The sequence below is a fragment of the Panthera onca genome, chromosome A2 (assembly GCF_046562875.1).
Source record: "Panthera onca isolate mPanOnc1 chromosome A2, mPanOnc1 haplotype 2, whole genome shotgun sequence".
NCBI lineage: Eukaryota > Metazoa > Chordata > Mammalia > Carnivora > Felidae > Panthera > Panthera onca.
The window spans coordinates 53,265,728-53,289,673 of NC_138340.1; the positions used below are offsets into that span (position 1 = coordinate 53,265,728).

A 23,946-nucleotide genomic window follows, 5' to 3' on the forward strand; every position below is an offset into this window, starting at 1 on the left:
AAATGCAGAATCCCCCTCCACTCCTGAGCTGGTCTAGTGCAGTGCTTTTCAAACTCTGAAGTGTATATGAATTACCAGGGATATTGGTGAAATGCAGATCCCGATTCTGTAGGTCTTGGTGGGGGAGCTGCAATTCTGCCTTTCCAACAAGTTCTCAATTGATGCCAATGCTGCTAGTCCAGGATGACATTTGAAGTAGCAAGGATCTAAGTCAGACAGGATGAGGGATTGACCTAGGTTACTGGCAGTGGGATGGTGAGGTTCCATCTCCTCTGAAGGAGATGGAATTGACAAGATTAGGCAAAGGTTCTGATATGTGGTAAAATCAAGGATGTATTCTAAGTTTCTGGTTTGCATAACTAGGTGGCGTTATGCAAAGCGTTTGGGGATTTTTTTTTTTTTTTCTGATCTACATTTCTTATAAAGAGCCTGCATTTACTTGTGCATTAAAGAGAGGGGAGACAAAAGAAATCAATGATGCTGTAAGCAGCCCAGGTAAGTAAGGAGGTATTTTAAAATATGATAAACATCTTTAACTTTTGATGAATAAAATATATACTTTTCTGTCTAATAGTTTCTTGGGCGTGATCCATGCTGAATTGCTACAAACTATTCAGCTGCTAGAATCCAACAATATTCCCACAAAGACTTAATAAAATATGATATTTTTTTCTTCCTTGTTAATTTAAGAACTAATCATGGTATAATGCTGACCAGGTGTGACATAGTGATTTCTCTTTAAAAATAGTTTCTAGGGAGCTGATGATGAAAACATAAGGGGGATAATGTACTTCTTTCAATACTGAACCCAATTAATTTCAGTGACTCATAAGTGCTAGGGTGAGAAATTAGATTATTAAAGCTACATTTGTTTAAGAAAGAAATAATTTTCCTTCTTCTCAATAGACTTGTAATTGTTTTAGACATAAATTGCTCTGTGAAGTTAGGTTGGAGAATTCAGTAAAACTAAAGGAAGGCTCATCCCCAAGCTTTATTGAAAGAATAGCCAACTATCTGGTTACAGGCTGCTGGCTGAGGTAGAATTGGTCATCCTGTAACACGAAGCAATGATGGTCATAGCTAATACTTACTGAGCCCTTCCATGCACCACACAGCTTGTTGAGTTTCTCACAGCACCCTGAGATACATACATTTATTTTATTTTATTTTTATTGAAGTATAATTGACATTTAACATTCTATTAGTTGCGGTGTCCAACATAATGGTGAACATTTGTATACACTGAGAAATGATCACCACAATAAGTCTAGTTTGTGTCTGTCACCATACAAAGTGACAAAATTTTTTTCCTATGATAAGAATTTTTAAGATTTCCTTTCTTAGCAACTTTCGAATTTGCAATACAGTGTTATTGACTATAGTCATCATGGTGTATGTTACATTCCCATGACTTATTTATTTTATACCTGGAAGTTTGTACCTCTTGATCCCCTTCACTCCTCTAATCTCCCCTCCCCTCTGGCAATCACCAGCTACTCTCTGTAACTGTGAATTTTGTTTTGTTTGTTTTGTTTTTAGTATATGTGCTGCTGAAGTGAGCACTGTTTGTTTTGTTTTTAAAAATGTCACATATAAGTTAAATCATACAGTATTTGTCTTTCTCCATCTGACTTATTTCACTTAGCATAATACTGAGGTAGGCACTTTTAATTCCCATTCTATAGATGGAGAAAATAAGGCTTAGTGAGGGTCACTGGCTTGTCAAATTCTCTCAGATGGTAAGCGACAGACCCTCATCCAGGTTTGACTGCTTGCAGAGCTATGACCCTTAAAAACCTACCCCTGAATTCTAGAATGTTAAGCAAGAGAATATAAGGTACATCTTCTAAGGTTTACATATGAGAAAAGCAAAGTTCAGGTAATTCCTGGTTCAGTGTGGTTTCTGATGATGCACCACACTGCCTTTTACTGAAACTGACCAAATCTATAAAGTTAGTGAAATGGATCTGATTCTAATGCATATAAGTGGTTCCCTATTGGTATGACTTTGAGAGCCCTGGGAAGACTGTTTTCTCCAAGATATGCTTTCCCTCATTAGATGGTCTCTGAGGTTCTAACATTAAATATTAATTCCTCTAAGTTAGGCCATTATTTTTTTTTAATGTTTATTTATTTACTTTCATGTGAGAGAGAGGCAGGGAGAGAGGGAGACAGAATCCCAAGCAAACCCCATGCTATCAGCGCAGAGTCCAAGGTGGGGCTCAAACTCACAAACTGTGAGATCATGACCTGAGGAGAAACCGAGAGTCGGATGCTCAACTGATTGAGCCACCCAGGCGTTCTGTTAGGCCTTTCTTATACCCTTGTTAAAATGCAACTGCTCAAGCATGTCAGTGTGGATGTGTGCATACCCCTTCCTTGAGAGAGGTTTTAACTGGGGAGAAGGAACCAAGAGGGGCAACAGAGGCAGACTGAGATGAGTCTTGGGTCAAGAGAAAAGGAATAAGGAAAAAGATGAAAAACAGGGGGTCTGGGGACCTGAATGACAAATCTCTCAAATTAATTTGTTGAAGAACTGATGTAAAGAGGGGGAACTCTTAGGGTTAATGATACATGTTTGTTTTGAATAAAGATAGCATTAAGCAGATCTGATTCTCTCACTAAGATCACCTATAAAGACAATATAGATATGGAGCAGAGCTATAAAAAGCTTGGAGAAAAAGCCCTGAATTTGGCACTTCCTTATTTTCTGACCCTGAACAAGTCTTTCCACTCCACCTGGCTTTAGATATTTTTAAAAAAATTATTTAAAAATATTTATTTATTTTTTTTTTAATTTTTTTTTAATTTTTAAAAAAAAATTTTTTTTTCAACGTTTTTTATTTATTTTTGGGACAGAGAGAGACAGAGCATGAACGGGGGAGGGGCAGAAACAGAGGGAGACACAGAATTGGAAACAGGCTCCAGGCTCCGAGCCATCAGCCCAGAGCCCGACGCGGGGCTCGAACTCACGGACCGCGAGATCGTGACCTGGCTGAAGTCGGACGCTTAACCGACTGCGCCACCCAGGCGCCCCAATATTTATTTATTTTTGAGAGAGAGAGAGAGAAAGACAGAGCATGAGGGGGAGAGGGGCAGAGAGAGAGGGAGACACAGATTCCAAAGCAGGCTCCAGGCTCTGAGTTGTGAGCACAGACCCCGATGCGGGGCTTGAACTCACGAACCATGAGATCATGATCTGAGCTGAAGTCGGACGCCTAACCAACTGAGCCATCCAGGAGCCCCAGCTTTTTTTTTTTTTTTTTTTTTAAATGATTTGTGTGTTTTATTAGATAGATAGAGATAGAGTGTGTGTGTGAGCATGCTGGGGGGAGGAGCAGAGAGAGAGAGAAAGAGAGAAAGAGAGAGGGAGAATCTCAAGCAGGCTCCATATTCCCAATGTGGGGCTCGATCCCACAACCCTGGGATCATGACCTGAGTGAGATCAGGAGTCAGATGCTCAACCAACTGAGCCACCCAGGTGCCCCTCCCAGCTTCAGCTTTTAACATGAGTTGCTGTCAGGTGGGGGCAAGAGAGGAAGGGCCATAACTGATAATTGATGTGGCTGCTGGGTAGATGATATTTTTGAAACACCCTGAATCTATTCTAGGATTAAATCCTCCTAGAGCCTATCTATGCAGGACATGCTTCAAATAAGGCTGACACTGAGCATCCTTAGAGAGACTTCTCACTTCCCAGCAGCTTCTGTGGTTCACATTCCTCTCCTGTTAGGGATAATTAGTGGAATAGCCTCAGTTGTCCTTCTTAGCATTCTTGTTTGGCCAGAGAAGTCTCTGGCACATTCCTTTTCCTAGAGGAGTCCTTTGTCACCTCTGACTGAAGCAGGAGAAACAGTTTACATAATGGTGTTCGCACTGATGCTTCAAACTAATTTTTTCTCCAATTACCACATTTTCTGACAGCTAGTTTAGAAGTTGTTACCAATTTTTTTTTTTAAGCTGGAGAGCTTTCAATTATAGACCTAAGTTTATCAGAACATAACTCTAAAGAATAGAGCTTCAGATTTTAAAACAGAGATAATGAGAGATATTTCACCAATGACACAGATTTAGGGAAGAAGGTGATTCCTCCTCCGAGGAATCTTAGTGAAAGATATTAATGTTTGGGAATTTCCTCAATTAATCTCATAGGTGAAATCCTTCATAAAGCAGCTTATCTTGGATTGTGGCTCAGCTTGGCACAAACCTATCTGTGTGATAAACTTACGTGACAGACCTATGGACACAGCTGATCAAAAAGGAAAGCCTGATAAAGCAGGCAAGGCCCTGACCACTAGCAGGCATTTATGTAGATGTTTTTGTGAAACCCGGGGTTTGACATAATCCCTCAAACCATGGATATAGTTGTCCCTATGGACATAATCCCTCAAACCATGGATATATGTTGTTACATGGACATGATGGGAAAGAACTATGAGTTGATTAAAATAAAAACTGGAGATAAACAGTCTTCTGCTATGAAAAAATATGAGTACTTTTAGCTTCAAGAGTCAGAAGTGCCTGGGTTAGAATCCTTGCTTTGCTGCTAACTAGCTAAGCGACTCCAGAGCAAGACCCTACACTTCTCTGAGCTTCAGAATCGTCTTGTGTTTGGTGGGATGGTGTACAGAGGGACGGGACACAAGGATGCAATGAAAGTGCTAAACACAGGGCCTAGAGAATGATAAGATCTCCATGCTTCGGTGAAGGGTAGCTTTAAGACAATTTCCTGGCATCTACCCCCAATCTCATTCCTGATTTTAATTTAGCTTCTCCTATCCCATGTGGTCATGCCACTCTGGTCATACCTCAGCCCACTTCTTAGACTCTACACACCAGAAAAGTAAATAAAGGGGTCATTGATGCAGTGTAGATAGATTGAGGGCATCATGCAGATCTTAAATGGCTCTACTGGCTCCCCATTGCCTCAGAATCAAATTAATTCTCCTTGGCAAGGGAGGCAGGATTGTGATAAAGGGCCCTGCCTCTGGAATTAGCTGGATTTGAATCCCAGGTCTGCCCCATCCTTCCCATTTGACTTTGGTGAAGTCACTCCACTTTCTGAACATGAATATTTTCAGTGGTAAAAATAAAAAAAAGGGATTATAATAGTGCCAATTTCATAAGATTGTTGAAAAGATTATATGAGATAATTAATGCATGTGAAGTTTTTAGCATGAACCTGGCACACATCAGTCACATAATTAGTGTTTTCTATTGTTGTTACTATTATCATTATCATTATTTTATATTGTTAATTTTTAAACTTAATTTTACTATTATTTATTACCACTTGGTTTCAACTTGCTTGTCAGCCTTATTTCCCTCCAGCCATACTTCATACAACACCATGCTTCAGCCACTTTGAAATACCACTAAAAAATGAACTGAACAGTATAACGAATAGAGTTAGTAATACTGTACTACATACTTGCAAATTCTAAAAGAGTAGATTATTAAATGTTCCACCACAAAAAATAAATGGTAATTATGTGATGCGATGCTGGTGTTAGCTAATGCTATGATGATAATAATTTTGCAATATTTGAGTGTATCCAATCAACATGTTGCTTAAACTCACACAGTGTCATATGTCAATTACACCTTTGTAAAGCAGGGGGGAAAAAAAAACTTAAAAAAAAAAACCCAATGCATTGAGCTCCTACTATATTCCAGGCCATTTCTAAGTGTGGATACTCACTCAAAAATTCAACTCTGTTTTTTAAGACATGGGAACTTACGGTGTAGTTAAAGTCTGTTTGCTATTTCTAAAAGTTTCTCATACTTTTATGTCATCATCTCTGTGTAGATGCCCTTTCTGCTGCCTAGCAAGACCTTTCTTCCTTCTCTCATAGGTGGTCTTATTTATCCCTTAAAAGCCAGCTTGACTGTAAAATAGTTCCTGATATCTTACGGCAGAATTGAATGTTCTCTGCTCTTTGATGCCATAGCACCTTGCATGTAATTCTATTATACTAGTTATTGTATTGGGATGTTTATATGACTATTCCTGCTGCTAGAGCAGGAGCTAATTGAAATCAGGGGCCTCTGTCTCATTCATCCAACGATTATTTATTAAGCCTTCTGTGCCTGGTACCACTACACATGCTCAGACATCAGAGATATAATGCACGTTCCTGCTCTTAAAGAATTCATAGTTTAGTAAAGAAGCAGTCATTTATCCATAAAATTCAATTCAAATTGATGATTGTTATAGGGCATACTCACATCAGTCTCATTTGTCTGGACATTCCTTGTCTGTAGGCCCTGTGAGTTGGCTTGATTTGAATCCTATCACCAGAAACATTTCCCCCTAAAGATTGGCTTCCATGCTGAAATTTCACCATTTAAGTTTGTCTACTCTAGGTCTGTATTAGTCAGGATTCTTTTGGTTGCAAGTGACAGAAACCCAACTGAAACTAGTATAAGCCAAAAGAGGAACTTATTGGCTCACCACGGAAAAGGTGAACAGCCAAATTATGTGAAAAAGCAGGGAAATCTGGATTTCAGGAAGAAGTGCCATCAGAGGCTCAGAACCAGGATTATCTTTATATCCCTTTTCTCAGTTGTGTTGATGTCATTCTTAATGCCAACCAGCTTTTTCTCTGCATGGTGGTGCTGGAGGCTATGTAAATACACCACTCAGATCTCCTTGAGGTGATCAGGAGCATGAGCCTGAGACACTCGAGAGAGGTCACTGACCAAAGGTCCCAGCTGCTGAAATTCATTGCTTCTATTTGCCCTGAGGTTATGATCTCCTTGGGTTGCTCCATGGGAGTGACTGACTGAGTGTGTCAGGCTTCTCCTGGGAAGACCAGAACCCCTTGATGATTGATTTTGGCTTGAGGACTCCCCAACAGCCTTGTCAAACCTTCCTTGGACTGGTTGGTAGTCTTGGAAGCTAATTTCCTCTGTCACTTGGAGTCAGACTTGCATTATAGTCTAATGATTCTCTCCACTTCCTGGCTTCCTTTCCATTTTCTCTTACTGTGATTGACCCAATAAAATCCGCGTGCATTTAATCCTGTTTTAGTGTCTGCTTCTCAGAGTACTGGAGTAATAGACTCCTTCAAGAGAGTTTACCATGAGAGCAGAATTGACTGAAGAGCCTGGCTCACTCTTGTGGATGCACAACAGCATTTTGCTGAGGCCACGCTTTTCCCAGACTATTTCCAGCCAATAAATGAGCATGGTGGCAGGGGAGGGGGGTGCAGGCTAATGCTAGTCCATGTCTCTAATGGGAAATTTTGGCTTGACAACTCCCCATAGGCCTGGCCAAGCTTTCTAAGAACTGTGCTTAGAACTGAGACTCTTCCTAACCAATCTTCCTTCCTTCCCTCTCTCCTTTCATAGACGTCAGTCCTGCATTGCAGTCTGAGCCTCCCCCTGCCCTACTCCTGCTCCCTCCCTTTTATACTTCACAGGTGTTTCTTTAAGAAATCTCTTCCATGGGGTGCCTAGGTGGCTGTTAGTTAAGCATCTGATTCTTGATTTTGGCTCAGGTCATGATCTCACTGTTGTGAGATTGTATCAGGACCCCACATAGGGGTTCGAACCCCATATCATTCTCTGCATTATGCAGAGATTGGGATTCTTTCTCTCCCTCTCTCTCTACCCCTCCCCAACTCAAGCTCATGCTCTCTCTCAAAATAAATAAATAAACTTTAAAAAAATTTTAAAAGGGGCATCTGGGTGGCTCAGTCAGTTAGGCGTCCGATTTAAGCTCAGGTCATGATCTCACAGCTTGTGAGTTCCAGCCCTGCATTGGACTCTGTGCTGACAGCTCAGAGCCTGGAATCTGCTTTGGATTCTGTGTCTCCCTCTCTCTCTGCCCCTCCCCCACTCACTCTCTGTCTCTTTCTCTCTCAAAAATAAATAAACATTAAAAGACTTTTTTTAATTAAAAAAAAAAAAAGAAAGAAAGAAATCTCTTCCATGTCTAATCCCATCCCAGTTAACTGCTTTTCAGAAGACCTGAACTAGCACAGGTGGCAAAAAGGGATTTGAATAGGTCTTGCATTTTTGCCCTACATTTACCACTACCATCAAGACCAGTAATTATTCTTTAATCTATTTGTTAAAAAAAAAAAAAAAAAAAAAAAAACAAAAAACTCCCAGAGAAAGACTCTGGGTGGGGTTGGCCTGCGTCAGGTGAACCCATCAACTGTAGTCAAGAAAGTGAATCATGTGAAACATGGCAGCCATGTGGATGGAGTTTGGGAGAAAGGACCCAAGAAAAGGTTGGGGAAGAGGATGCAATACAGATGCAATTAAAATTTTCCACAGGGTCTTGGAGGCATTGCAGGTTTTCAGAACTTCTTGGAAAATCCATGATAAAAGGGGAGTTAGATTCATTCTTAAACCTTATCAGCTGGTGTCTGGAGGGTACCAATGATGGTGAACTGAGAATAAAGCACTATGAATAGTACCCAGGGGAGAAAAGCAGCATCAAGCCTGGGCAGGAACTCTGTGATGGGAGTCGGAATGCACTTGTATCTTCCTAGTAAGAACACTTGTATCTTCTTACCAATTCTGTTAGGGGCCAGCCTTATCTGAGTCCCCCTCAGTGGAGGAACAACATATAGTCCTTAACTACTATAATGGTTATGCAAATCTAAAATTGTTCAGGAGCTCTAAGATCCAAAGTCCAGTGGAGAGACAAGATACAAAAACCCAGAAGGGGCCAGAGGCAAGGATCAAAGTCTGGGAACAGAGCCAGGAGTTTGGACCCAAGAGGGAGATTGTTTGGGTAGGCAGATCAGATAGCAATGGAAATCGACTGGCCTTGAAGGATTGCTTAAGGTATCAACTACCATTTATAGCTTGCTTTTAAGGTCTGGCAGGAATGTGATGTGTGGGTGGGATGGTTTCATTGAAAGGTCCAGCGGTGGAACAGTCATGGCACAGTGCAAAATGTGTACACTGAACCCTTAATGTGAGCCCAATTGAGCCATAATTATAGATTTGTATATTTGGAGCCTTAATGGAATTTTCCAGGAGAATTCAGGGCCAGAGAGCCCTGTGCAAATCAACAGAAATCTGGAATTCCTGGGTATCAGAGACTTTGGGAAAGAGAATAACAGCAGAAGAGGATTTGAGGTATTTGTTTTGTATAGATCTTCTGAGATAAAAGGGGATGACTTTGTGACAGCAAAATGCAGAATAGATCCCCAGGTGTTAAGCTTGGGAAATCAGAGGTCTAGAACCCTGTGCTTATCCTGCACAGCCACTAAGCTGTCAAATGCACTCTCTTCCAGGTATATGCAAGGTGCCCTTCATGCATTTACTATATGCCAGACAACGTCCTAGAATTTTTCTTTTTTTCTTTGTCTCTTTTGGGAAAAAGAGAAAATGCGCGTGCTCATGCCTGCATGCACACAAGTGGGGAAGAGGCAGAGGGAGAAGGAGGGCAAGAATCTTTAAGGGAATGACCCCTTTCATTCCCCTCAGGAGGGTGACCTTGCCGGAAACAATGTGTTCTTTGCTAATACTTTCTTATTTCTGCCCTCTTTCTGTTGAGCATGGAACCTGACACAGCGCTTGATCTCACAACCGTGAGATCATGACCTGAGCTGAAATCAAGAGTTGGACTCTTAACCAACTGAGCCACCAGGCGCCCCTGTCATAGCATTTTTCATGCATCATTTCTTTGAATCTTAGAAAAACCCCAAGAGGTAATTACTATAATTGTTCCCATTTCACAGATGAGAAAATTGAGGGTCATAGAATGAAGTCAATTGCTGAAGTCACACAGCTAACAGAAAGTAGATCTGCAGCTTGAACACCAAAGACTGTGTAATTGGTCACCTCACTAAGCTCCCCCACCCTGCTTTTAACTCCCTTAGTTACCAACTTTAGTTGTTTTTCCATGTACTCCTTTGATGCTGATAGTTACCCCTTCAGCTAGTACTCAGGGTCATACTGATTATTATTAAAACATAACTTTTTGTTTGTTTTTTTTTAACTTGAAATTTTTTTGAAAACGAGGTAATATACAGGAAAATGGTATAAAATTTAGAGATACAAAAGACCATACGGTTATTTCCCCATCACCCAGTTATCTTATTAAGCATGTTAAAAAGAAGACAGCAGGTCCAAAATGGACTCACTTGTACTAGACCCCACATCAGCATTGTTTTGTTCCTTAAACAATATGGGAGTTCCTCAAAAGGTTAAAAAAAGGACCTTCCCTACAATCCAGCAATCTTACTACTAGGTATTTACCCAAAGAATAAAAAAATACTAATTCAGAGGGATACATGCACCCTAATCTTTATAGCAGCATTGTCTATAATAGCCAGATTATGGAAACAGCCCAAGTGCCCATTGATTGATGAAAGGATAAAGAATATGTGATATATGTATGTGTGTATATATATATATATATATATATATATATATACACACATGTGTGTGTGTGTGATATATGCCACACACACACACACACACACACACACACTGGAATATTACTCAGCCTTAAAAAGAATGAAATCTTGCCTTTTGCAACAACATGGATGGAGCTAGAGGGTATTATGTTAAGTGAAAAAATCGGTCAGAGAAAGATAAATACCATATGATTTCACTCATATGTGGAATTTAAAAGACAAAACAAATGGGCAAAGGGACAAAAAAAGGAGGGGGCGCAAACCAAGAAACAGATTCTTAACTATGGAGAACAAACTGACGGTTACCAGAGGGGAGGTAGGGTGGGATGGGTTAAATAGGCGATGGGGATTAAGGAGAGCATTGTTGTGATGAGCACCAGGTGTTGTATGGAAGTGTTGAATCCCTCTATTGTACACCTAAAACTAATATTACACTGTATATTAACTAAATGGAATTTAAATAAAAACTTTAAAAACTTTTCCTTTTCTACAGTTCAGCAGATCTCCTTTCTATTGCTCAATAGGATGCTGCCTGATTCATGAATCATTGAATAAAGCCAATTTGATCTTGAAATTTACTCAGCTGAATTTTTGTTGTTTAAAATGCATGAGGTTTAGAGGTCATTTGTATTTTCTTTCTTTCATGTCTATTACCTATTTTGCTATAGAATTGTTTTTTTTTTTTCCTTACTGATATGTGGAAGCTTTTATTATAAGGGAATTAGTTCTATGCCTGTGGTATGAATTGCCAGTATTTTTCCCAGTTTGTCTTTTTGCCTTTTGAATATATGAAGGTTTTTTCCATGGAGAAATGTTTGGCAGTCTAATTTATCAATTTTTAAAAATTTTATGACTGGGATATGTCATTCTTAGGTTATTCCTTAGTCCAAGATTATAAAACAAAATACCCTGTGTTTTCCTCTATTATTGTTTTGGCTTTGATCCATCTGAAAAATTTTTGATGTAATGTGTGAGATATGGATCCAATTTAAATTGATAAGTTTCAAGTTATTCCAACAATGTTTATTGAGTAATCTTGTTCCCCACTGCTTTGAAATGCCACATTTATTCTATGCTAGATTTCTGGATATATTTAGCTTTATTTCTGAGTTGTCTATTTATTGATTGTCTAAATCACTGCAGCTCAATATCATGTTTTAATATGTAGTAGAGCCGGCCACTCTCTTTCTTCTCTTCCTTTTCAGAATTCACCTAGCTTCTGCTTGTTTCTTTTCTTTTCAAAGATTTTATTTTTAAGTAATCTCTATACCCAACGTGGGGCCCAAACTAACAACTCTGAAATCAAGAGTCGCCTGCTCTCCTAACTGAGCCAGCCAGGCACCCCTCTGCTTGATTATTTTCTATATGAATTTCAGAGTTGGTTTGTCTAGTTCCCCCAAGAAACCTGTCAGTATCTTTTCTACTGGAATTGCATTAAATTTAGGGAGAAATGACATCTTTATGACGTTGAGTCTTCCTACCCAAGAAAAAGACATAGCTTTTTTTAAGTGTTCTTTGGTATCCCTTAGTAACATTATTTTTTCTTTTTTTTTTTTTTAATTTTTTTATGTTTATTCATTTTTGAAACAGAGAAAGACAGAGCACAAGCAGGGGTGGGGCGGAGAGAGAGGGGGACACAGAATCCGAAGCAGGCTCCAGGCTCTGAGCTGTCAGCACAGAGCCCGATGCGGGGCTCAAACTCACGAACGGTGAGCTCATGACCTGAGCCGAAGCCAGATGCTCAACCGACTGAGCCACCCAGGCACCCCAACATTAATTTTTTTCAAATAGAATTTGAATACATCTTTTTAACTTTACTGATGGATAACTTATCTTTTTATTGCTATATAAGTATTTGTTCTTTCCTCCATGTACTCTAACTGGATGTTCTTTTGGCAACAATTTAAGATCTCCATGGTGGCAGTATTGCCTCACAGTATCTTGAGAAACATCATATCTGATTTGATTTGGGTTCCAGTTCCTGCTGCCAGCTTGCAGGCAAGACCTAGACCCTCTGAGGGTTCTGGCCCAGGGAATGCCCTGTCCATACACCTTAAGCTCTTCTAGAGTGGGTGCCATGGATACTAAAACAGGTTGATGGTGTTATATGTGTTATAAACAACTACAAATCTGTATGAATTGAATGCCTTTTCATGCACTGTAAGGTGTCTGTCCACCCCAGGGCAAAAGATGGGAAACTAAAGCTTATGTTGCTTCAAGATGAGACTCTTTAGATGGATTTTTCTTTGGTGTCCTGTAACTGCTCACCTTGAGGAAATTGATGTAGCATTCAGTATTACACTTTCTAAAGATGTAGTATGATTTTCTCCTCAAATCACAAAAGACAATAGGGAATCAGGTATGCTACCAGAAAAATGGATTATTGAGCTGGCATTGGAATTTGTCAATGTTCATTAGCATTCTCAATCAGCATTAATATATAATGAGCACCTACTATTTATGTGCCATTCTGTGCTAGGAGCTCTGGACACAGAAGTGAATAAAGTCACAATTCCTTTCCTTAGAGGAGTCCACAGTCAAGTGGGGATAATAGGTAGAAACTCACTATAATGCACTAGATTAAATATTCTATAGAGTTAAGATCAACATGTTCTGGGAATGCAGAGAAGGGGTTGTGAAATTAATTTGGTATTAGCAGTATTGGCTTTTGAGTCGGGCCTTGAAAGATAAGAAGCAGTTAGCTAGTTTGACAAGGGTAGCAGGTGGTACTAGTAACCTGTAACTCTCTATTTAAATGCTAGCTTTGGTGAAGAGATATGCCTGGCTCTTGTAGAGCTGCTGGGGGAGCTAATGCTCCCAGGAGCAGTACTCAACCAGTTTTGAATGGGATCTGACCGATAATTGCCCTAGTTTTCTCACCCCTTGAGTGGGATAACTCCAAGATATGCTTTACAATATCTACCAGGGTTGCTGAGTAGGATTGGGCCCCAGCCACCCAAAGTGATAATGCTTTTCCCTGATTTCTTCCTTTCCTGGTCTCACTTGTCCGTGTCCCCACTGGGGCTTCCTGGGAATCATCTCTGAACAAACTATTTGCACTCAAATCCTAGTTTCAGGGTCTGCTTCTGGGAAACTGACCCAACAGAGCAAAGCACAGAGTGCATTACCAGAAGAGGGAAGAACATCAGCAAAGGCACATACATATGACAACTTGCCTTCTTTTGGGCCCAGAAAGCAGTTGCAGATGGTTGCAGACCAGTTCAAGGAAGGCTAGGAGATGAGCTGAAAAAGCAGCATGGAGAATCACAAATGCCTGGCTACCAAGTGGCATTTATCCTCTTGTGAAGGAAGGACGATATGATGAGAATGGGATTTTTTAGAAGTCCCTCGGATGATTTGGTGGCGGGTAAGGGCACTGTCTGGGGAGGAGGGAGACTGAAGACCTTCATCTCCTCCTTCCTAATATTTTTGGCCAAGGCTTGGGACTCCAAGCTCCAGCTCTGTAGTGCTATCTATAGGGCTCAGGCCCTCACCTGGGAGCGCCTCCCGCCTTCCTACTGATTGGTTGCTGCCTTCATCACTGGCCAGACCAGGCCAAGGAGTTGCGGGGGGGTGCAGCCGCTGTCTCCGGAGGTGGGCGGAGCTCTTTCAACAGCCGGTGCTGTTGCCAGGCCCTGGCGGCTGTCTATCCCCAGCGCCTGCACAGACTGAATTTTCCTTTCTGCAGCTGCGCTTTCGCGCTCACCACTTGCCTGTCTCCACTCTCCATGTGGGGCTCATCTGAAGCTTCCTATTCAGTCATTGATATTCTCATCCTGTTGTTGGCTTCTGTCAATGGGCGAATTGGGAGGCTTTTGCATAAAGGCTGGGGAAGGACCAGGTGCTTTTCCTGTCTGCCTGGATACTGAGGGGTGTTTTGTTTTGTTTTGTTTTGTTTTTTGAGCAGGTGTCATAAGCAGTCTTTGGCCTTGTTTTCTTTTCGTTCTGCCTTTTATTCTTTCATCTTTCTTCTGCCTTTCCTTCCTCCTGCCAGGCCTTGGATGAAGCATTCTGGATTCAGAGATGATTTAGTTGAAATCTCTGCCACCAGAAAGATCTGTTTAATGAAGGAAACAGAACATGATCCAATAATTACAATACCATTTGCTGAGTTCTACAATTGAGTTATTTATGTACTTTACTATATTTTTAAATGTTTATTTATTTATTTATTTATTTATTTTGAGAGAGAGAGAGAGAGAGAGAGAAAGAGAGGGGAGGGAAGGGCAGAGAGAGAAGAGAGAGAGAATTGCAAGCAGGCTCCATGCTGTTGGTGCGGAGCTCAACACAGGGCTTGATCCCACCAACTGTGAGATCATGGGTTAGGGCATGGAGGAGGGAGGCATAGTCAGGGAAGGCTTCACAGAGGCAGTGGTGCCTGAACTGCATTTGGAAGGATTGGTTATAGTCATGAGCACCTGCTAACTACCAGGCACCATGCTAGGCCCTTTTAGCTCGAGTCCTCATGACAACATTATGAGGTAGATAGTCCTACTATACAGAAGAAGAAAACCTCAGGGATATTAGATAAATTAGCTGAGATCATAAATCTGTAAATGGTACTGTCAGGATTCCAAAATAGCTCTACTTTCTGCAAAGCTTGTGGTTGTCCCATTGCACCATGCTGCAAAGCATGGGGAAGGGTGTCTCAAGTGGAGGGAACAGCTTGGGCAAAGGCTTGGAAGCACAATAGAGATGACATATGGGGTAATTTTTTGGAACCCTTGGCTGCCATGCTCACTAGTCCCCAGCACTTTCCAAAGTGCTCACTGTGGCTTGTAGGAAAAGCAAGTGGCAAGTAAATGTTTAAGTCTTTCTCTTAAAATTGTGAAATAGAGTTTCAATATCAGCTCTTTTGTGACAGGCTGTGTGACCTTGGAGAAGTCTTTTCCCCTCTTGGAGCCTCTGTTTCCTTATTTAAGTGAGAGTATGTATCCTACCTTGTAGAGCTGTAAGAATTCAAGGCAATGTGTGAACCGATCATTACTATCGATCTGTTCAAGGTGACTTTAGGATAACCAGGACTGGCTCCTGATGGAGGGGTTGGCTGAATCATCAGGCAGAGGGACTTTTAGATCATTGGATGGGGGAATGCCTTCCATCCTCCAAGAAATGAGAATGCTGGCAGAAAGCCTACTGCTAGCCTGCTTCAAATGGACCAGATGCTATTTTGGAGATGAGAAAAGACATTCTCTTGACACTGGCAGTGTAGGAAGATAAAAACCAAGAAATAGGAAAACTGACCCACTCCTGATCAGGAACAAGGGACAGGCAAGCCAGACAGGTGTCTTCAGCTATCCAGAGGGCCTCCAGCCCTGGCAGAGTCCTGCAGACCCTGGGACTTAGGGGAGGGGACGAAGAGAAAGTGCTGATGGGCTTTCAGGCTGAATCACACTCATTAAAACAACAGTCAAGCATTCGACCTTGGACTATGACTCTGTTTTTCTCAGATCCCTGGAGCTGGCTGTTTTCGAGAGAAGAAATGGGGCCATCTGCTCAGAGCTGGTCCTGGCACTAAGGAACCTTTCCCCAGGGACAGCTGTGCAGGAACTCATACAATGCGGTGTCAAGGGTGGGGGTGGGGGTCTCAATGTGTAGACACTTACATTAAGAAGTCATGCTGGGGCACCTAGGTAACTCATTCGGTTCAGCATCTGACTCTTGATTTCAGCTCAGGACATGATCCCAGGGTGGTGGGATCGAATACTACATAGGGCTCCATGCTGAGTGTGGAGCCTGCTTAAGATTTTTTTTTTTCTCTCTCTCTCCCTCCGTCTGCCCCTTTGTCCCACGCTCTCTCTCTCTCTTAAAAAAAAAAGAAAGAAAGAAAGAAAGAAAGAAAGAATGCCATTGATTATTTATGCCACTTCACCAATAAAGAAGTGGATGTCTTTTTCTTTTCTTTTTCACACAGATCCTCAGATTCCAAGCAGAGATATTATAACCATACCTTCAAAATAAATCTTCACTTAAGAATATCATAGACTTTGAGCCTATGAATCTCTCCTGACCTCGTCCTTTTACACCTGAGGAAACTGAGACTCAAAATGAAATTGACTTCAGAATATTACATAGCTATTAAGCTATTACGTGGTGAACGAGGGATTCAAATATTTGTCTCCAATTCAGAACATATGTTTCATTATATTTCCCTCTTTAAAATAATTGCTGTCATGAATATGTGCCAGAAATTGTTTTGAGCACTGTTCATATATGATCTCACTTAATTTTCTTCAGAAACTCTGCAAAGAGTGATTAACCCCACTTTACAGATAAATAAATTGAGTCTCATTAAATAAATTGCATGAGATTGCTTTGCTAATAAGCAGCTGAGGCAGAGGATAAACCCACAGGGGGTTGACACTAAAAATCTAATTGGTTCACAATCTAAGAGTATTCAAAAGATTATAAACACAACAGCTCATTCACTGGCATCTTGTAAATATCTCTTCCTACTACCTGGCAGGAGCCTCCTTGAAGAGGAACTGTACCAAGTAGAGACAGGGTGTTGTCTTCTACACCCACTCAGCACAGAAAGCTCAGTGTTATCCCTGGGGTGGGTTGAATGCTAAGTGGAAAGGATGCTCTTTCACTTATCCATGAAGTGGTGTGAGGAAGCTACTAGAAAACAACCTCTGATGAATCCTCTGAGTTTCTCAGGCGGGGGAGACCGACTCTGTGCTGCTCCTCTGTGCATGACAGTAATGTTCCTCTATCACCATAGCAACAAACAATACACCCGCATCCCACAAGAGGCCGGAGCTGCTCTGTGGGGAGTTGTGGTCCAAGCTGGGTGGGAGTGGGAGTAGGGTGTATGGGGGAAGGGGTGTTTCACCAGCTTGATTCTTTCTGCTTGAAGCCAGCTTGTTCCTGAGGGCAGGAATGTTTATACAGGATGCCAAGCCTCCTATAGCTGCAGGATTTGGGGCAAAGGGAGATGACAGGGAAGCTGAGAGCCCAGGAGGGCACATTATTTCTTCCATGGCTTCCAATGAAATGTACTTATTCGGCAAGCTGCTGATGAATGGCACCTTTCTAAGGGGCCTGCCAGAGTATTCTAATGGGGAATCTTATGGGCCTTGCAAACAACCAGACCTGCCTTCCATCTCCACAATTTTTTAATTCTAAGATTTCATGTTAGTTGGTATAACCTCTTTGAAGTCTAATTGCTTCAATGGCAAAAACGGGATATTTAACACCTCCCCTGAGAGAGATTAAATGAGATAACACATGAGCAGTTTCTGGCATGTGGTCAGCATCTAATCAGTTGTAGTCATTATTGTGTCCCCAATACTGTCAGAGAAATGGAGACTTGGCAAGGGGACCATCTCCGACTCCTTGAGGTCAGGGAAAGACTTGGACTTAGAAGTTTCCTGGGTGCCTCTGCTTCTCTCTCTTTCTCTCTCTGTCTTTCTTCCTAAAGCCATGCTCAGTGTTTGCTCCCCAGACTCAGCCCCTGTATTGCCTGGCTCAGCCTGGTGACGTCAGATGCTTACTTCCCCCTGTGGGGCTCCGCTCACAGAATCTCACAACACTAGACCTTGGGGATCACCCAGCTCAGGTCCCTCTCCCTCATTTTCCAGGTCAGGAAATGGAAGCCTGGAGGGAGAAGTGCATTGTTCAAGGTCACCCAGGGAGGTAGAAGCCATTAGTTGAAGGGATTGTTGCATTCATTTTAGCAGGTGTGATTAAGTCTGGGAGTAGCTGCAGAGGACCCACCTCATGCTTTTCATGAAATCTCTTGGGTGCGTGGCTTTAGGATAAGTGTGTGTGGGGAGAGTCCTTTTTTTGTAGTTTAGTTGTGCTGGTGAGTTCTGTGATTCCCCTGGCGTCAGGAATATTAATAGCTAACATTTGCACAGTGCTTTACAGCTTATAAGGTACACTCATATACTTGATCTTATTTAGCCTTGGTAGTAGTCCTTCCAGGTCATTATGATAATCACACCATTCTTTTACAGATGAGAAAACTGAGGCTGAAAGTGATTTGTTCAAAGTTACACAGTTACCGTGGGGTAGATTTAAGAATTAAACTTCTATTTGTGTGATTCCTAATTACAGCACACTGGCCCAGCTGACATGGCCACCTATGGAGAATGCAGTGTCAGGCACACAGCTGTTCTCTATCCACAGGTGGAGGAGGAAGGCATCCACAGGGCTGATGTCACGAAAGGCCCCTGAGTGAAGGTGACAAAGTCAATTCAGTTGGGTTCTCCAAATGACAGGTAACATACGTGTGGAAAGCAATATTGATGCCTTTTCTGGTAAAGCTTTTCACTTTCAAAGTGTTCTTATAGTATCTCATGAGAGACCCAAGGCACACCTGTCCCTCCCTGTTTATGTAAGAGGCCCAGAGAACTGAGCAACTTGTTGAAAATTGCAAAGCCAAGAGGCCCAGAGAACTGAGCAACTTGTTGAAAATTGCAAAGCCAAGTAGTGATGGGACCTATAGTTTCTGAATTTCAAATTCTTTCTACATCTCTTTAGGGTAGGGGGTCTGAATGGGGTCCCTTATCCTGAGACGTGAGCAAGGACCAAAGGTGGCATGTTCTAGAAAACTCCCTCATTTGAGAGAACACTGGACAACAAGTGTTTGGTCAGGTGGCTTGGTGTGTCAGCTTTTCCTTTAAGCTCTTTTTTTGAGCTCTGTCTGCCTTTCTCCCTGTGAGCATTCTTTGCTGCATTGTTGTTCAGGGGAAGAGAGAAATCAGAGAAGCGATAAAGCATTTAAATTCATTCCTGATTTTAGCAGGATTCTTTGATCTGCAGTCACCAGATGTGTGCCTGTGTTTACAACTCAGTGGGAAGATAAAGATTATGCAAGGAAGAGCATTACACAGTCCTGGGCTTCTAAAACTAGTAGAGACCTCTGAAATTCTGACATTTGGCTTAGTCGGTCATTGAGTGATTCAGAAAGGTGGGGGAGGCCTTTCCACTGATTGCTCTGAGAGAAATGCCTTCTGCCTAGAGCTGGGAATGGCTGCTTGGTCTCAGAAGGAGATAGGGAGAAAAGGCCTAAATAGTGCCAGAATTGTATATTTTGTAGAATTTTCAAGGCCTGCTTCCCCTTCAATTCCAGAGAAAAGACAGGACATATGATAGACTGAAAGTGCTGTATTCTTCCTGCCCCTGGAATCTGGATCCACAGGTAAGGATAAGGGAAAGATTTTCATTATACCTCATTAAAAACCCAAGCCCACTTACAAGCACGTGTCTTTGCATGCTGCACAGACACTTCTTGGCAAGGACTCAGAAGAGTATGGAGAATACTGGTTGAAGCAGATGTGATTTATAGTTGTGCCAACTAATCAAAATCTTCTGCTCATATACAACTGATTAATGACCACACATTCCCAATTATAAGAAAACAGTCTGTTTTTCCATAAGAATAATATCCTTATTTAAACCTACCAGAAAATAACAATAAATTCATGGAATATTTAATAAATATGTTTCAATGGTCTTGTGGGCCTACATTGTCTCAATGAAGCAATCTCAACCTAAGTAGTTCTTTGGGAACATTCTGGTCTCGCACCCAAGATTGGGACACTAATTGTGTGTTAGGTGTTATATCAGGCTTCATAGAACATTTTGAGTGGGACAGAAGACAGAATCCCTCACCTTGAGGTGATTGCCAGCTAAAAAGAAAGCTGGATAGACACTAACAACATGAACATACATACAAGTACAGCCTCTCAGAGCCTCCTTACAAATATTTAAGGGTATACTTTATGCCAGGTGCTATTCCAAGGCTTAAAGGCTATAGTGATAACACAGGTGGGGTCTTTGCCTTTGAGGGGTAGATCAATACATTTTCACCACGTGCCTAGTCCAGCTTCTCTGTCTCTGCTTTTCCTGTCCTCTCTGTCTTGGTTGCCGTCTCCACCCTGTCCTGGGTATCTAAATTCCACCCATTTCACAATGCCTGAGCCGTACTTCCTCTGTGAAATCCTCTTACACCTCAAAGATCTCTTCTTCCTCTGGCTCTTTTAACACTCACTGCCTGCTCCACTTTCTGGTCATTCACAGACTGCCCTGCTATTGCTGGTTATGTGTTCACATGTTTATGAGCTGTCTTTTTAAGGGCATAACTTGGGTTTTATTCATTCTTGAATCTTGTTTACCTTTGAGTGCTTAGCATAATATCCTGTATGTATTAGGTACTCACAACATGTTTTTTAACTGGTTGATTTAAAAATATTATACATATACTACACCCCTAATGGTTAAGGGGAACTGCTTAGTGAAATATAAAAAAGATAACCCAATTTAAAAAGGGGGGGCGCCTGGGTGGCTCAGTTGGTTGAGCGTCGACTTTGGCTCAGGTCTTGATCTCGCGGTTCATGGGTTCAAGCCCCATCGTTGGGCTCTGTGCTGACAGCTGGGAGCCTGGAGCCTGCTTAAGATTCTGTGTCTCCCTTTCTGTTTCTGCCCCTTCCTCACTCGCACTCTGTCTCTCTCTCTGTCAAAAATAAATAAACATTAAAAAAAAGATAACCACACATCTGAAAAATCGAAGTGATACAGTATATGAAATCCCATCATTAGAGATTCATACCTTTGTAAAAGATTCATCTGACACTCTAAAAAATACTTCCAGGAAGGGCGATACCCTAAATTGAATTTATTTAGTTATCAGTGACATATCAGTTTTATTCTCCAACAGACATAAGAGCTGAATTGGGTAAGATTACAGTTCAACTTTCAAACAGCTGAGTCCTTACTGCATGCCAAGCACTGTGCTTCATATTGGGGTCCAAGATGGCTAAAACATAATCCTATCCTTGAAAATCTTACATACAAGTCACAAGAATATTTCATTATAATTTTTAAGGGGCTATGGCAAAACCAAGCATAGGTAATGAACACTTAGTCTGCCTTGGAGGATTGAGGGAAGGCTTCTTGGAGGAGTCATCAACTAGCATTCCTCCATACCTTCTCTGAGTGCTTTCCCCATTTCTCTGCTGGTAAACTCTTACAGCTGCTTCAAGATCCACTTCCAATGTCACCTCCTCTGGGAAAGCCATTTTTTTTTAAGTTTATTTATTTATTTTGAGAGAGAAAGAGAGAGAGAATCCCAAGCAAGTTCAGCACTGTCAGGGCAGAGCCTAATGTGGGGCTCAATCTCACAAACCTCGAGATCAGAGCCAGCGTCAGAGTTCCACACTTAACCAAATGAGCCACCCAGGTGCCCCCTGAGAAGCCATGCTTCCCTCATGCCTTGGTGCCCCTAACCCACTTTGCCCAACTGTGTTATAGCATTTCTCACATCTTATTGTGGTTAATTGTTCCTGTGTTTATCCTCCCCATACTCTCCTCTGTCCCATATAGATTATGAACTTCCCACAGACAGGGGTCACTTCCCATTCATATCAGTTTATCCAGCTCTTACCACTGCCTGGCACATGGTAGATGGGAAGACCACTGCATTATTATGCATTATTATACTGAGAACTGGCTCAAATAAGAATCTAGCCACTACTACTAGAAGACCCACTGTGTGCTGGGTGCTTTATATATACACAATCTCATTTATTCTGTGTATGTAACAATTTTGAAAAGTGTTATCTCCCCATGGCATAACATATAAACTTGTTGAATCATTATTTTGTACACCTGAAGCTAATGTAATGTTGTGTGTCAACTATACTCAAATTAAAAAAAATTTAAAGTGTTATCTTTTTTATCAGATAGAGAAAAGAGGTTCAGAGGCTAATCTGCCTGAGGTCGCACATCACCCAGAGTGGCCTGAATATAAAGTACTATATCTGCGGTGTCCTGTTCCAATACAACACCAATCCAATACCAATACAACACAGGGATTAAGTATATCTCATGAGAGGTGAAAACAAAGGTCCAGAGGTCATACAAGATTTAGGGAGAGCACATGGAAGGTGATAATCAGAGGTCTTCACGGAGGTGGAGACAGATCTAGCCAATGAATGAACTGGAAAAAACAAATAGAAGAATTTTGAAGAGATAAACTTCTTGGTACTCCATAGGCTGCAGCCCTGCCTGACAGGTGAACACAGAAGTTGTGGGGGACCCTTAGATATCCCACTTGGAGGCAAGGGATCCCCAGCCTTACACATAGCTTCTTTTCTCTGGTTCATGGGGAGGGGGAGAGAAGTAGGAGCTCTTAAGTGAGCCATCCCTAAAGTGCAGGCACCAAAAATGCACCCCGCAGACCCGGTGGAGGGATCTATTACCTTATTTCCCCAAAGTAGAGGAGATGACCTTTTGCTTTCCCACTAGGTCATGTCTGCGTCACCTTGGGATGGAAGGGATGTCTTTCTCACCCAGCATTGAGGAAGGGGTAGTTAGTTATTTTTTGTCTCACCATAGGAGAGAGAGAGAGAGAGAGAGAGAGAGAGAGAGAGTGTGTGTGTGTGTGTGTGTGTGTGTGTGTGTGTGTGCGCGCGCTAGTGGGTGCAGATTATTCCTTCCTCCCTCACCCGGAGGTTGAGTAGATGGCACCTTTCTCCTAGCTTTGGGAAAGGAGGTGGTTCTTTTCTTTCTCACTACAGGGAGTGTGTGTGTGTGTGTGTGTGTGTGTGTGTGTGTACGCGTGCCAGCGTCACGGGACTGGCTTTTTTCCTGGTGGGGAGGCTGACACCTCTCTTCCCTCCAAAGAGCGTGGGGACAGTCTCCTTCGTCTCCATATCGGATGGGACCTGTCTCTTTCATCCCCAGCCAAATAGGTGGTAGGGGTCTCGGTCCCCTTTTCCCTGTTTTCGGGGAGCATGACTGGTTCCCACGCTCTCCCCACAGAGCTCCGCTCAGGTTGCGGGAGACCTGGCGGTCCCTGCGGGTTAGGACCCCAGACCTAGCGGCTTAGGCGCCCGGCGCGCAGGCGGCGAGTCGGGGGCGGCGCCCGCTCTGCGGCGCGGGGCGGGGCGAGCAGTGGCCCCGCCCCAGGCCCCGCCCGCTCCCTGGCGCGGAGCCTCCAGCCGCCCGGCCCGCCCGGCCCAGTGCACCGCGGCTGTCTGCTAGGCTAGCGCGCCGCGGACCCGGCCGCAGCCTCCTCAACCGCCTCAGCCGCCTCAGCGCTCCAGCCGCCGTCGCCGCCTCAGTCTCGCCCTCCGCGCCGCCCGGCCTCGCCGCCTCGCGCGCCCCCAGCCCCTCAAGCCAGATGATGAACTTCCTGAGGCGCCGGCTGTCGGACAGCAGCTTCATCGCCAACCTGCCCAATGGCTACATGACCGACCTGCAGCGGCCCGAGCCCCAGCAGCCGCCGCCGCCGCCCCCCGGTCCGGGCGCGGCCTCGGCCTCGTCGGCGCCCCCGGCCGCCTCGCCGGGCCCCGAGCGGAGGCCGCCGCCGGCCTCGGCTCCCGCGCCGCAACCCGCGCCACAGGCGGCCCCGGCGCCGTCGGTGGGCAGCAGCTTCTTCAGCTCGCTGTCCCAAGCCGTGAAGCAGACGGCCGCCTCGGCCGGCCTGGTGGACGCGCCCGCGCCCGCGCCCGCCGCCGCCAGGAAGGCCAAGGTGCTGCTGGTCGTCGACGAGCCTCACACCGACTGGTAGGTGCCCGGCCGCCGCCGCCGCCGCTCGGGGCTCCCGGGG

At 43.1% G+C, this 23,946-nt stretch overlaps 1 protein-coding gene across 2 annotated transcripts in view; it reads left to right on the forward strand.

Moving 5' to 3' along the window:
* Positions 1-23,288: 23,288 nt before the first annotated feature.
* SYN2 (synapsin II) overlaps positions 23,289-23,946 on the forward strand; it is a 202,401-nt gene continuing 201,743 nt past the window's right edge. The window contains exon 1 of one of the 2 annotated variants that reach the window (XM_060631789.3): positions 23,289-23,903. In XM_060631789.3, coding sequence (XP_060487772.1) covers positions 23,518-23,903 — 386 coding nt within the window. In that variant the 5' untranslated portion in view covers positions 23,289-23,517. The remainder of the gene's footprint in view (positions 23,904-23,946) is intronic. The other variant, XR_014137280.1, reaches the window with a different exon arrangement.